Consider the following 15,699-nt stretch of genomic DNA (forward strand, 5'->3'; position numbering starts at 1 on the left):
CGAGCCGTGCGGGGCCAGGCCGCGCCCTCCCCGGGCGCCCGCCGGCTCGCATGCCGAGGGGCTCCGGGGCGTAGCTGCGCGCCCGGCGCCGCCTCCGGGCTCCTCCGGCCCGGCCATGGGCTGCTGCAGCTCCGCCTCCTCCGCCGCGCAGGTGAGGGGCCCCCGCCTCCCGGCCGCCCGCCGGGATGCCTCCCCCGCCCCGCGTCGCGGGCGCCCGCCGCCGGATGCCTCCTGCTACCCGCGAGCCTTCCTTCAGCCCTCCGTGCGCTCCAGAGACCCCCATCCCCGCTTCTCCCTCCCGCCTGTCCCGCCGATGCCCCCGCGCTGGCTCCGCGGCTGCCGACCCGCAGGCGCCTCTGCGCGGTCCCCGGTGCGCCCCCAGCTCTCCCCAGCCCCTTTCCGACTTGGCCTCCTCCTCCCGGTCACACCTGAGCGGCCCGTCCCACCCGCCTGCAGGTAGAGGCAACACAGGCGCCTTCTCTCTGCCCAGGTGGCACCCTCGTCCCTTGTCTTCCGGGCCTTGCTCCTCTCTTCCCACCTCCCGATCTACCGACTATTTCCTGTGCTCCCAGGAGGAGTACTCCGAGCATGGGCTCTTCACCCTTCTCCCACCTTATTCCAGTTTCTGCTCCATTAGATATTCTGTCTCTTGGCTCTTGCCCGCCGCCCCCCGTCCGGGTTCAAGTGTCTAAGCGGGTCCTGGAGCCCATCCCTGGCCCACTTCCCGGATCCCACCCGCTCGCGTCTCACCCCATCCCCCGCTTGTGCCTTGACCCCGGGCACCGCGGCCTCTTCGCACACCGAGGCCCCTGCGGGAGCGCCGGGACTGGGCTGGGAAGGAGATTGGGCACCTGGTGGGTGACGGGAGCGTTACGGAAACTCCCTTTGTTGCCAGTGTAACAGGAGGAAGAGGTGCCGAATTTAGTTTTTCTGTGGGCACTGGCTGACTGTTGTCGCTGAGGGCTGCTGAGATGCGGAGATTTCTCCCAGCTTCTACCCTGCCCCCATCCAAATTTCGCTAACCTCCCTCTCCCTTGCCAATCCGAGCCCTTAACCTGGATGGAAATGTTTAGACAACTGTATAAGGATCAAATGTAATAGGACTTGACTGCTGGCCGCTAATAACTGAGAGGACCTGTTTGTAAATTACCTAATTTAGTGGATTAGTGAGTGTATTTACAAATACGATAAAAAGCAATCAGGAATACTGCATCAAACTGTCTGGTGGTGGGGTATGAAAAATCGGCTCTGACAACGCCTGGCATGTAATCTCACAGTTTCATTAGCGTAGAATTTAACTGTGGGCCTTGATTTGTTTGTTTTGGGGGGAGACAAGAGCTCTTGTTTTTACAAATAAAGGCTGGCCAGTTCTTGGTGAAGAAAGATCCTAGTTTGGAAAAAAAAAAAAATTCCTCCAAAGATCTAGCATCTGTGATAATGCCAGAAGTGTTTTGCTGCTGCTAAATGACTATATATAACTCAGTTTTAAATAACCTGCATACTTGTTCTGAAAATCTGAGATCTGTTCGAGAGAAAATGACTAGAATTGCTGATGAATGGAGGACATTTATGTTTTATGAAGTACATGTCCATCCTGTTCGTCCAGTTCTTTCTCTGGGTGTTTGCTTACCCTTGTGGGTTTTTTTTTTTTTTTTTTTTCCTACTAGGATCATAATCAGGCTGATTGGTTTAGGTAGTCAAACCTTTCTATTGAGTTAGAATAGCAAAGAAAAACTATACATGATGGTGTTATGAAGGAGAGGTCGATAGACCAGGGTTTTCATATTAAAAGATAAGGATGTGGAATTCCACAATACCTTCCAACTGGTTAGGGATTTTGGGGAGGGGGCGAGGTGCGGCGAGAGGATCTAGTTGGGTGCGGTTCATCTAATATTTACTGAAATATTCACCAAAAAAGTATCTTTCATATTACCTTTTTTTAAGAACTAGGTTACTTTACATCCTCTTTTGGTGTTGAAATGCCTTTAAGACAGGAAAGTATTGATAGTTTATGGATGGCTTGTTCAGTGCAGGAACAATTAAATTTGGGAGGCGTGGATGCTAGACCCAAAGTCTGCTTTAATAACAGGTCTTGCATTTGACTAGCTCCACACTGTACTGTTCAGAATGCTGTCATGTACATTTTCTTTGCTTTTTCCTCCTTTCGCAGCCACTGTTTCCTTCATGCCATGTTCTACAGACAAGATGCTTGTCATGCACCCCGAGGGGTGCATTTTTTTGTGCGGATTCCAATAACCAATCAGCAGCTGTCACATGCCTTTAAGTTCAGCTTTAGGAAATTGTAGTATTCAGTGGAGCATTGAGGAACAGGTTTTGTGCCAAAGAGCTGGTCATCATTTCTTTTTTCTTATTTGAGATTTTGGCATCACTCTTTATTTGTGAAATGTTACCAATCTGTTGGCATTTTCATGCTCCTTTCAGGAGCATCACCAGTTTTAGAATAATATAGTATCTATCTGTATCGTGTTGAAACAAAATAGGGATGTAACTCCACATCTTCTCCAGCTGTGAACCTGCACATCACTTTGAACCTCCATTGAGGCTCCCGTTCTATTTCCAGGCAGAATATGTTTCTTTCATCCGTTTTACTGGATCGCAAGCTTCTTGAGGAGAGGAACTGCTTTTGTTTTCCCCATCTTTGTATCCATTGCAGTGCCTCGCTATACCTTGTATGTAATAGTTGCTTGGCAATAGTCAATGAACAGAATGTATCCATGCAAATTTGAACATCTGGCTGCCAAATAACACTGAATATGAATCCGACCTGACCTGGGTGCTATTTCACTTCCATGGGCTGGTTGAGGAATTCCACCAAGGCTTCCTCTTCTAAGCTAAAATTTGAACTGTTTAGGTTAAAATTCACCTGCCTTTTCCACATTCCTTACTATTCTGTCAGTGGTACCCTCAGTTTGCAAAATTGGCTAGGTTTTTCCTTTTCTCCTGCTACTCTGCTCAATGCTTATATTTTAGTTGGAGCAGTGGCTATAACGTCTTAAAAGAGCTTGTCTGCAAACTCTAATGATAACCTGCACAGCACATCAAAACAACGTGCTTTGAGGTAATCTGCAGTTCAGCTTAGCTTTTCTCAGTGGTATCATCAGCAATTTTAAAGCCCTTGCAGGTTTTATCAATGTAAATATAGTATATTTCCTTTTTGTGGTTGGGATTCACTTTTGAGATACAATTTATTTTCTCTCATAGTCTCTTGCGATGTTGTAGACTCTCATAAAAGAATTTATGGTCTTCCAAACTGTTTCATCTCTTGTAGTCCTGGTATTATTTTCATTTCTGGGGTAGTGTCTGGATATCATAACATGTCATCAAAATAATTATCCTGTTTTAGGATTTAGATCATAGATAAATGTCACATTCTATACCAACTCATATTTTATTATTGAAGGAGCAAGTTATTGGCAAAATAATTTGTGCTGTATCCGGTATGTATATCTAAGAATCTTAAGAGTGTCTAGGAGGGGCTGGCCTGGTGGTGCAGCAGTGGGTAAGTGCGCACGTTCTGCTTCAGGGGCCTGGGGTTCACCGGTTCGGATCCCGGGTGCGGGCATGACACTGCCTGGCAAGCCATGCTATGGTAGGCGTCCCACATATAAAGTAGAGGAAGATGGGCATGGATGTTAGCTCAGGGCCAGTCTTCATCAGCAGAAAGAGGAGGACTGGGAGTGGTTAGGTCAGGGCTAATCTTCCTCAAAAAAAAAAAAAAAAAAAGAGTGTCTAGTGAGTCAGGGCTCTTAGAGAACTCTTAATTATGTTTTGCTTTTTATTAGTGACCACTACAAGGTATTTGCTAATATTAGTAATTGCTCGAAACAAGCCAACACATGATAGCCTTTGCCTAAAAATCTCTTTGAAGGGAACAAAAACGTGAGATAGTCTTGAGTTTCTTTTTACAGCACTAATCCTCCCTAAGACTCTTAAAATTTATTCCCAACTCTCCATAATTCGTTTGTTCTGTTATAACCTGACATAATTTCTCTTCTTGCAATGTTGAACTTCAAAGTTCGCTTGTAAATCTTCAGATTTATGAAATATTCTTTCCCATTGACAAGCCGGTTTGAATGAAGGAGGCTTTGGAAAGATTACTTAGCAAATTGCCCTGAGAGTTTGTCGTTAATGGCTGGATCATTATTTCTCACAGCGTGCGTTGGAGGCCAGGAGATTTTGCAAGTGCTCTGAAGTTCTGTGTCCTTTGGTTCTAACCTTAGAAATTGTGAGAGAGATGGAGGAGAATCTTTCTGATTGAACAAACTGCCCCTTGTCTGTCTGACTTCGGGAGAAATTGTGCTTGTCTACTGTCTTGTCTCGGAGTCTTCAGATTGAGAGCTATATATTTAACTGTCTTTTTCTAGCTCTCATATCTTGTCTTAGAAGTAATGAAAAACTACCAGGTGGTTCACAAACACTGGTTAACTTTTGAGAATGTTAACTATTCCCTGACAGAATTTTAATAATACTATAGTCCCATTGTGCTTTGTGGAATTTCAAGTCAGATAGTAAAAATGAAATTTGAAGAGTGTAGTGGGACTTACCGACAGAGACCAAGTTGTTTCACTAAAATATGTCCAGCAAAGTAGACTTGCTGTCACTGGAACAAAAAGTAATGACATGAAGGCAGTTTTTTTTTCTTCTGAATACTGTGCTGTTCATATAGAAGATCCGCTCCTCAAAATATGTAAATCAGGGTTAATGTTAAAGTTGGCTGGAAAAGAACGTAAAAACGGTAATACTTTTTGTGGAGGTGTTTTTCACAGCCAGTTTCATGTGTTGATGTCTACAGTAACTCTAAAGTTGACTTTGCTTCTGTTGTACAGCTGAGGAAATTGTTACTTGGAGGTTAGGACACTTGGCTGGGGTGACAGATCCAAACTTGAACCCAGGTCTTCTGAAGCCGGGTCCCGGGCTTCTCTTTCTGTGTTCACGTGCATGCTTCCCAGATCTGAAATTGCAGCTCACTTTATGTTTAGAAAAGGCCCGCTCAAAACATTTTGAATCAAGGAATTTCCAAGTTAAATTCATGCCGCCATTTTTGGGCTTCCACCAGCAGCAGAACAACATAGTATCATATAGTCCAGTTACAATGTTCCCAGGCCTAGAAAATACCATCAAATGCTATTTGATGTATTAATCCTATCATTTAGAAATGTTATTGGCTTGGGAGGATAGTTATTTATAAAAATACATTCTATATTCTACTACTGGTAATTGGTTAATAGTTGTTTTCCTATCCCCCCACCTCCCAAAGAAAGAAATATTTGAATTTTGTCACTTTGGCTCAGGTTTTTGGAACTCTAGGGATATTAGAGATAAACTAGTCCTACTATCTCTCTTTTCTGTTGAGCTAAACTAGAATTTAGAGATATGAAGTAGTCTGAGGTCAGAGAGATACATTATGAGGTAGCTGGGACTAGAAACCTACTTAGTCTCTTAATCTCTTGATCTGTCTGTGGTACTGTTAAGTCTTAATGTCTGAAGTCGTCTTATCTTCGCAACCTTGGCTGCACATTGGAAGCACTTAGAGTATTTTAAAAAACACTGGTGCCAGTGTCCTACTCCTAGAGATTCTGATCCCATTGGTCCAGGGGTACTATCTGGGCATCCAAATTTGTTTTTTTTTTTTTTTAGGAAGATTAGCCCTGAGCTAACATCTGCTGCCAATCTTCCTCTTCTTTTGCTGAGGAAGACTGGCCCTTAGCTAACATCTTTGCTCATCTTCCTCTACTTTTATATTTGGGATGCCTACCACAGCATGGCTTGCCAGGCGGTGCTGTGTCTGCACCCGGGATCTGAACCAGTGAACCCCGGGCCGGGGAAGCGGAATGTGCGCACTTAACCGCTGTGCCACTCCGCTGGCCCCTGGGCATCAAAATTTTTTAAAGTTCCCCTGGTGATTCTCATGTGCCACCAAGGTTGGAAACCACGTTTCCATACCCTTTAGGTAATTTCATCTCCTCCTATGGTTTCAATTACAATCTGTATGCGGACAATTCTCAAATGGAATTACTGAATTGAAACAAACTCTCTTCTGGGCTCTCATCCTTATATCCGACTGACTACTTCTCACTTCCACTAGAATGTCTTATAGGCAACTCAAACTCAGCATGTCAAAAACCAAACTCAAAATTTGTAGACACACACACACACATATATACACATACACACATGTCTTTTTCAGTATCTTTGATTCACTGAATAGTACCAATGTCTTAGTGTGGAAACTGGAAACCTGAGGCAGGTAGAGAAACTGCCTTTCATTTTTCCTCATCTAGTCTCCACATCTTGCCTCTTCTGCCTTCTGAACTCCGCTGCCGGCACCCTGGTCTAGGCCTCTGTCATCTTTGGCCAGAACCTTGCTTACAAATCTCCCTGTATTCATTTACATTCCCTTCTAATTTTTCTCCATACTGTGGTCTTAATGATCTTTAAAAAATCCAAAACTGATTGTGTCCTTCTCCTACTTGAAGCCCTTTAATGGTTTCGTTTGCTCTTAGGACAAAGGCCGGAATCTCTGACCCTAGCCAACAAGACTCTGTGGGCTGGTCTCTTGTCTCTCTCTAGTGTCATTGTCATCTCATGCCATGCTTCTCCTTAGTCTTTGTGCTTCAGCCTCAGATTCTTCAGTAGATTGTATTCCTTCTTCTTCTAGGGCTTTTTGCACACGCTGTTCACTAGTCTGGAAGGCTTTCTGCTTTTCTCCCTGGATTTTGGCTGGCTACTACATACTCATCCTTTAAGTTTCAGCCTACAAGTCACTTCTTTGGGAAAAGCTTCCTGGATTCTTCAAACCAGGCCGTGTCTCCTCATTAAAGTCTCATAGCCTTATGTATTTTCCTTTGGAGCACTTAAAGCAATAAACAAATAATTATACAGTTAATATTAATGTCTAGATCAGGAATTGGCAAAACTACAGCCCATGGGCCCAGCCTTGCAGGCCCCCTGTTTTTGTGGCCCTTACAAGCTAAGATTGCTGAAAATGGTATCTGTATTTTTCAGTGGTTGAAAAAATCAAAAGAAGAACGTTATTGCATGGGAAATTTAGTTCATAAAAATTATACGAAATTTGAAATAAAGTTTTATTGGGACACAACCACACTCATTTGTTTGTATATCGTCTGTAGCTTTCTTACTACAATGGCAGAGGTGAGTAGTTAGTTGTGACAGAGACCTTATGGCCCAGAAGCGTAAATACGTACTCTGTGGCCCTTTACAGAAAATGTTTACTGTCCCCCGGTCCAGACTGATCTGATAAAGAGAGGGACCATCTGCTCGTTCATTGCTGTTATCAGTGTCTCTCTGCTTAGCTGGTACCTGGTGTTGGTAGGTGCTCGTGAAATATTTGAACAAATTAACAAATACTCTCTTTCCTTCTATGGATGGATGTGGATAACTCCTACTTCAGCAATTCTCGTGTTTTAAAATTCAATACAAAAATTGTTAAAAAGGATAAATACAGTCGAAGGAGAGTCTCAACAGAGTTTTCAGCAGCAGTCTTAAGCAGCTTGTCTGTGGCCGCTGTGCATCTCCTTGTGAAGCACGCGTACTCATAGAGGTGTAAGTTACGGGGTCAAGGTGGATGGGAAAAGACTGGTCCGCTCCAGTAACGGCCAGTTGGATTTACAGTGCTGATGTTTCTATAGCAGGCACAAATGGATGGGACTTTATGTGTAGTGTTATAAAGAAAAAGTGTTTGAGCTGGTGAAAATTTCAATCATTAAAGAGACATTGTTATTTCTGCTGTGGGAATTCACTCTGTGAAAATGGTTAAAGTTTCCAGTACAGTAATATTTCTTCTGTTTTAGTGCTTTTTGTTTTCTCATGTATTTGGAATATAGCGTAGCATAAAATACCAATTTTGAATTTATGCATTGTATCAAACTTAGTGCTTTTTCTAAAAGGTAATTTTTGAAAAAGATTTGCATTTTTCAGTATGTTTTAATATACTCAACAGGAGAGTGTTAGTTTTTCCCCCCGTTGGATTCTTTTCTGATTTCATGTCATTTGTGTAATAGGATTTACTTAAAAAACATTTGGTTGATAAACCGCTGTAATTTATTTCTTTTGAAAATAGTAATATTACTCTTTTTAGCTGCTCTCTACAACATCCCAGAACCAAATATTTAGACATTTATTTAGTAAGGAAACTCTTAAAATCTATTTTAATTCTAATTTTTAAGGTTGCCAGATATACTGAAAAGTGTTAAACATAAGTGTTGATTTCTTGATATGTTTATATAATGTAAAATAAGGAAAACAGCAAAAAGATGGAAAAATTGGTGGTTACTTAAAATGTTCAAGTAGCAGTGAAGGTATTAAAGTTTGCTCCTTTTTCTTTTTGTAGCGTTGTGATAATGTGATGATAACAATGATCGTGTAAGATTTTTCGTTATGGACAATTTAGGATGATTCAGCTGTAAGAAATAAAAAAAAAACACCTTAAATCTAAATAGCTCAAGCATTAAGGAAAGATTATCTCTGGTAAGTGAGAGGTAGGGTGGCTTCCTGGTTGGCTAGTTCAGTGGCTTGATGATGTCAACAAGGACCTGAGTTCTCTCTCTGTCATTTTAAGGGAGGTAGCTTTTCCTCACTTAGCTTCCCTCTTGATCCCAAGACGGAAGTGGCTCTCCCACCTCCTTTTGCTGAGCTGACAATCTCTAGTGGTTTTCCTTTAGTAGGAGTTAGGGAGGGCTGCATGCTCAGCCCTAAACACCCTCTAGCAAGGGGGAGGCAAAAGACTGGGTAATTGGCTTAGACTAACCAGGATTTCCCTGAGTCAAGTGGAGGGCAGAGCAAAACCAGAACAAAATTAGAGTCTGCCAGCAATGCAGAGGGTGGCATGGTGACTGGGTAGGCAGCCAATAGTATCTGCTACACAGTTTTGCCACTTTCTTCTGCCTATAAAATCACACTTTTATAGTGTTTCCTAACATTTTGCTTCTATCTCCATTATAAAACTTTTCACAGTTCCTGGTTGAAAGTCACACAGTTATTTTCCTATTCCCGCAAGGATTCTGCTCTGGCCACCGCTGAGCTCCTGTCTTTCTCTTTTCCCCACCCCCACGGCCTCTTTCCCATTCTGAGGCCAAGATAGCTTCAGGAGAAAGAAGAGCATTTAAGGTTGAAATAATGGCTAAGTAGCTAATTAGTATTCCTACAGTCAGTGGTCCCCAAGAGAACCTTGAGGGTTAGTATAACCTCCCCTTTACTTCTCAATTTCCTTTTCTACCTATTCTTACTTCTGACTTCTGTATGTGTTTATCTGTCTGATTGGTACTCATTTTTTTTTCTTTTTCCTTAAAATTTTCTTCTTCCTTCTCCTCCCGTCCTTCCCTGATGCACTAAAGGAGCCATAATACGAAGTGGAATATACTCGGATAGAGAAGGAAAAAGAGAGTGCCTTTCTTTTTTTTTCATGTTTAACTTCTTTTTTTTTCCTGTTTTTTTTGTTTTTTTTTTTTTTGCATAAGCAGTAATAAAACTGAAGAGTCACGTCATTGTTTAGAATATCTTTATGACGCTAAGAGCTCGCACAGTGTAAAAAATGCATCTCTGCAGCAAAGAGCTAATTTATAGAAGGGGAAATAGTACGCTAATATGTAAATATGTTCAGTCTTGCTAATAAGCAAATTAACTCAAAGCACAAAGACTCCCTTTTACACCTGTAACTTTGGTAAAACCTAGCAGAGTGATATTAATTGCTCATGTGGTTTTGACTCAAGTATACTTTATTGATTTGCTGGATAAGTTGGAATGACTCTTTTGGGACACTGATGACGTACATTGAAAGCCGGTAAAAAAAGTTAACACTCCTTATTTAGTAATCCAAAAGTATAGTAAATGCTATATGCAAGAATCTTTCCATGTGGCATTATTTAAAATAACAAAAGAGTTTAATTTTAAACATCATATTTCTGGTGTAAAAGTTTCTTTTCTTCATATAAAATTCAATTGAATTTATTCTGTTAGACATGGGAGTTGAGACGGAGACTAGTTGTGGGGAGAGGAAGATGAATTTAATTTTGTGTAGACTGAGTTGAGGTGATATTGATATTAATACTCCCGTGTAGCAATTTCCCATGAGCAGTGGAAGACCCAGAAGTGGATTTCAGAAGATGCTTTAAGTCATATGCACATGGAGGAGATGCTTTAAGGGTGAGTAGGCTCTGAGGGGGAGGAAAGAGCATAAATATGAGAGCAGACAAGTAGGAAACGAGCACAGGGACTAGAGATGAACAGTCACTAACTGGGGGTTTCCCTGCCCTCCTTCCCCAATTGTCTGCTCTCATGTAATAAATTTCATTTTATTCTCACAACTCTGAAATGGGTACCAGTGTCAGCCCCATTTTACAGATTAGGAAACTGAGGCTCACAAAGCTTAGGCAGCTTGCCCGAGGTGCCCCCCAGGAGTGTAAAGCTCGGAGTGGTTCAGAGCTGGTGTGTTTCCTGCTGCACTGTGTTCGCTCCCCTCATCCCTCTGCTGCACTGAGAGCTGCTACATTTAAATGGTGGTATCTTAAATGTATCTCGGATATCATTTTCTGTCACTTAGTTCCAGAGACTGTGTGTACTGTTTACTCTCCCTTTAAAGTGTTGTGTTTGTGGGGGGGTGTTGGTTTTAAATCAGTGCACCCCACACTAGAGGTCAGAGTGTGACAATTTGGAGCAGTCTGTGGTCTGCGTACCTGGTGGTTATAAACCTCGGATTCTAGGGACCCTTGACAGCTGTGCATCTCCTCTTGGGCCCTTCTACACTTTCTCCTAAAAACTTAAGTCTGAACAAGTCTATCACATCAGTAAGTTTACTAAATATGACTACAGTTGTGTCCTTTCCTCATAACTCAGATTCTCGGGAATACAGTTTTAAATAAGAAATGTATATTTAGTCTTTGGAGATCCATGGCTTCTGAAAGGGTTAATGTAATTGATGCTGACATTATTTAGTATTGAGTACCAACAAGGCTCTGGAGAGCACTAAGAAGGGAAAGGGTGAAGAAAATGGTCACAGTGAAGTTGACTCTGTAGCGTAAATGATTAGCATGCACGTTAGGATCCAATTACAAAGGCAGAGATTTTCACCACCGGCGCAAAAGCTGGAATTTTTTTTTCTTTTTTTTTACTAAATTGCACTTCAAAAACTCAGCCTATTTAACAGAGTTTTGTCCCTTGCTTGCTAAGCCCTGAAGTTTTTTCAAATCTATTTTACATGTGATTTTGTATTTTCAGGACAATTCTGAAAAATCAAGTGTTGGAAGACAACTCTAAAGACATCAAGTTTTAAAGTCTAGCATATAAAATATGTTTTGAAACCAGCCATACTTTTACATCAAGAGAACGATTTGGAATAGACACTTGTGGTTGAAGCAGATTCAGTTATGAAAGTTTGGAAATAGTACTTTAATAAAGAAACTTCATTTTAAAATTGAATGCAATTCTAATTTTGGGGATAATTTTAAAAAAGTTTCCAGTTTAATGTGAGAAAGCAAGCCAAGACCGAGTGGAAACATGTTTCTCTTGAGATGGTGACAGGCAGACAGAGCAGGGAGCTGCCTGGGTGGGAAGGGACATTGCCCTGTGACCTGCTGCTTACCAGGCTCTGTGCTCCTTGTCGGTGGTCCACATGCCCTCACATTAAGGATAAAAATGTGACTTATGTAAGAGTACCTTAAGGGTTTCCCCAATATGAGCTCCCAAGACACCAGGGCTGCAAGGTGGTCCCCCCAGGAAAGAGTTCTGAGGTCAGAAAACCTTGGGACGTTCTTGCTCATTCCATACCGCCTCTCCACCCCGCCCCCCCATTTTAGAGTCTTAGTGCATATTAGCATATTAAAGGCTCATTGCCCCACACTGCCCATCCCTGCCCCCAGGAAACCAATTTAATTTTGCTTAACTGGCCTTCATTGAATTTATTTATCCTTAAAAAAAAATTTTTTTTTTCATTCCATCTTGAGGAACTGTTTTCCTGCAGAACACATTTTGGGAAACAGTGCTTGAAATATTCCTTCTCAGTTCCCTGCTCCTAAGTGAGGACGGAAGTGCGTGCGGAGCAACAAGAATACTGTTGGATCAGATAGCTCTTAGGAAGCGCTCGGCAGATCTGAAACTGAGTTTGAGCACATCACAAACTTCAAAATAATGGCAAAATAATGTAACTAAATTTCAGGTCACTCGAGTATAGTATGATAACTTAAAAGTGTGTGTTTCTCAGGTTTGTGGTTTGAGGTCTCCACTAAGTTAGGGAAGGGTAAGTGGCTTACAGAAGGATCCTTCACATTTGAAACTTTAGAATTGGAACTGCTGTCCGGCCAGCTGGGCCAACAGTGAGAGGGAACCAACTGTCTGCACTTGGGAGTTTTCTCCTCCTTCCTTCCGGCTCTGCTCCGCAGACTCAAGGGTGGTTACACTTATCGCTTCCCACTCCACATGGCCATCTGGAGACGGGACCTCCTCATGGAATGCCCACTATCTTTTGTTAGAGAAAGAATTGAGGACAGAGGTGATTTATAGGGGCTAAGCAAATAATACATCCTCAATAAGTGTTTATTGAATAAGTGTGGTGGGGGGACGGGGTATTCAGAGACTAAAACTTTGGTTTATGATGCTAATGATACTTGTCAAAATTACTACTAAAACAAATAGAACCTGTCAGTGGAGGGAAATGGGAATGAACCTGAAAATTAAAATAAGCTACTATTTGAAATGTTTTACGTTAATTCGGTGATTTCGAACCTGACTTTGTCAGCATGTTTTCCTACATTATAATGAAGTCTTGGTGAAGACATTAATAGCAGCCAGTCAGGAGAAAAAAAGAGTACGTCGTAAGTTAGAGACCTCTGGGCCTCATCAGCATCTAAGCTGGTGCTAGCTAATCAGGACTGGTTGATGGATTTATGAGAATGGAGGGTTCCTCCCCTTCTGCCCCCCTTTTCTTTTCTAGCCCGCAGTGCAGGACGCATGGTGGAAGCTCTTCTGGCCGGTCCTCTCAGTGCTTGCCCAGGAGCCCAGTGCGTAGAGCTGCAGATCCTACTTATTTTGTTCAAATTGTGACCGGAAGGGTGGAGAGCAGTGCTGCAGAAGCGACCCCTGCCTGTGACTGGGGCGCAGGAGTGAGGACGCTCCAAGGGCAGTGGGGAGGCACTGAAAAGAAAAAAGCAAAAGAATCAAAAATGTCGGTAGAATAAAGAGAAAATTCCAGGCCGATCCCATGGTATGGTTTGGTTCAGCATTTACTGACTGATGTGCTCCTCAGGCTGCTAAGGCCTGGATTCAGCCAAGAATGAGAGCTTCCCTCTAGAAGAAGACAATCTGTTAAGGGAGACGGAACAGAGAGGTGTAGGGGCTTCCACAGAGCATCAGAGCACCACACCTGAATCTCTGTTTCTTAAATAGCCGGCAGTTACACTGGTTTACAGTGTGTCAAGCGCTGATAATTTCTTGGTAGATTCTAAACTAATTTTTAAAACGAAGAGCTAGAAATACAGAAGTGCCCTAAGGGAACACGGACATGATTTTTGAAGTATGATCCATGTCTATTCTTAACTAGGGAGGATGGAGCTCAGTAAACTTTGGGATAAATTTATTGTATCTGTAGGCATGACAGTATTTTATTACACAGCGTGAAAGAAAAAATACTGTCCTTGAGTAGAAAATAAAGCTTTCCTGAAGCCTAGAGACAAGTCACTCGGCTCTTGAGGCGGTCCCATAGAAAAGATGGTACCTGTAATATGTTTAATATTTTTATTTCCATGTTGAAATGACCAACAGTTAAGGTAAGATGTGATTTTTGTTCTTTGATAGTGTAAGGTTCTAGAACTTTATTTAAAGTAGAACAGAAGTGTTCTTTTCTTGTTCACTAATTTCTGATAACTCTCTTGCTGCTCATCTGTATCTGTTGACTGAGTCACGATCTCTGCCCTTTCACCCTGCCAGGAGGCCCCAGTGCTCTCGTCCTGGTCCCAGAGTCTCATACCTAACTGGGTAGTACGACCCGTTTAATGTCCCACAGCCAGTGAACCACGGGCCCGGAGTGGATTCTTCAGTTCGTCTCTTTACCACTACGTCAGTCGTTCTTGTTTCTCTTCCAGCTTTCTCCCACTCACACATGGATTTTCTCTTCTACTCTTTAAGTAGTTACACTTCATCTGCTTCTAAAAATATTTTAGGTGATTTGTAATCAAATGTAAATATATTTAAGACTTTTGAAAGGAAAAATCAAAAGCTCAAAGGAGGTGGGGGGGGGGGGTGTAGAAGAAAAGAAGCACACGTCCGAAGTCCTAAGCTTCTTCACCTACCAGTGCTTCTAGTCTTACTGTAGGATGGTGCTTATTCACAGGGGATTATTATGTGGAATTCTCTTACAGAAGCCCACAACTGGCAGGGACTTAACCGGTCTAAGGTCCAGCCCACCGAAGTGTCAAGTCCACTAAGTGGATTTTGTTTGGACTGCTAAAATGCCTCCATCAGCAGAGAACTCACTGCTTCCTGAGACAGTTAATTCTACTTTCAGGCGCTTACTAGAAATTTCTTCTTTTTTTGCACAGCTGGGCTTTGTGTCCATGTCACTTTATTGTGGGTTCTGATTCTGCACGCACTTGGTAGACAGAATAACCAGACAGCTGAAATCACCCCTGTAATGTGTGCCAAATTGCGTGTGTGTGTTTTAAACTTAAAAACCCTTAGTTTATATAACCATTTCTAAATGTCATGATTCTGGATCCTGTACTATTCTGGGCCCCCCCTTTTTTTTTCCCTCTTAAACTTTGATTTATTTATTTAATTTTTATTTTTATCAAAGCTATTCATGCATATGTTTTTAAAGAGTCAAACGTTTCTAGCAGGATTGTTGTTTTTTGAAGCCTCTCCCCCATTTTCTGTTGCCCTAAGGCCATTACTTTTAAATCTTTGAAGTAAATCTTTTGCTTCTCCCCTCTGTATCTCTAACCTGCTTATATTGCTACCTACTCATTGTTTAGTTTTCTGCATTAATTTTGGCCTATGCTCTGAAAGATAAAGTCTGAGCTCTCTTCCAACACCATTCTTCACTCCCATCCCATCTACATATCTCCAGTCCCCCTTGTCTTTCTGCTGTAGACATATTTAATTTTGTTTGGATCAATGTTCCATCTTTACATTATGAATTTGTAAATGCTCTTCACAGCTGAGTCCTGTAATATTTCATCATTCCTACATAATCTTTTGTTGCTCTTGGAGATAATAATTGTCTTGTTTTGCTGTTTATGTAGTTTTCTATGCACTTATGACTAATCGGCCTCTAAATTCTTGCCTGGTTGTGTGAATTTCTTTGAGTCAGCTCAGATACCTTTGGTATTCTTTCAGTTTCCATTTCCTGACGAGATCTTTCCCATAGCTCCAATCTGGGCTGGCCACTTTTCAGGCCCTCTGCAAAGCTGTCAGTTTGAGATCTCCCTTCGCATCATACCGGGCGTTCCCTTAATCTTTCTTGTATTGGATTCTCAATTATCTGGATCCCATGTACTTTTAAAAAATTTATTAAAAAATATATTTTTTTAAATGGCTATGTGGCTTCCTTTATTCTGCAGATCTGTGTAAGGAGAATGAGGGAAGAAAAGGTGAAGTAGAATTGGATGAAGAAAACTATTCTGCCTTCACACTGAAAGTTCTGGAAAGAGTTCAGAACATCTGTATGTTTGG

The 15,699-nt window shown here is 42.0% G+C and overlaps 1 protein-coding gene across 3 annotated transcripts in view; it reads left to right on the forward strand.

Annotated features, from left to right (window-relative positions):
- The window catches only part of SLC44A1 (solute carrier family 44 member 1), a 178,813-nt gene that overhangs the window by 548 nt on the left and 162,566 nt on the right, over positions 1–15,699 (forward strand). For all 3 annotated transcript variants that reach the window (XM_046675582.1, XM_046675573.1, XM_046675567.1), the window contains exon 2: positions 1–151. In XM_046675582.1, coding sequence (XP_046531538.1) covers positions 116–151 — 36 coding nt within the window. In that variant the 5' untranslated portion in view covers positions 1–115. The remainder of the gene's footprint in view (positions 152–15,699) is intronic.

This window comes from Equus quagga, chromosome 1, assembly GCF_021613505.1.
Source record: "Equus quagga isolate Etosha38 chromosome 1, UCLA_HA_Equagga_1.0, whole genome shotgun sequence".
NCBI classification, from domain to species: domain Eukaryota; kingdom Metazoa; phylum Chordata; class Mammalia; order Perissodactyla; family Equidae; genus Equus; species Equus quagga.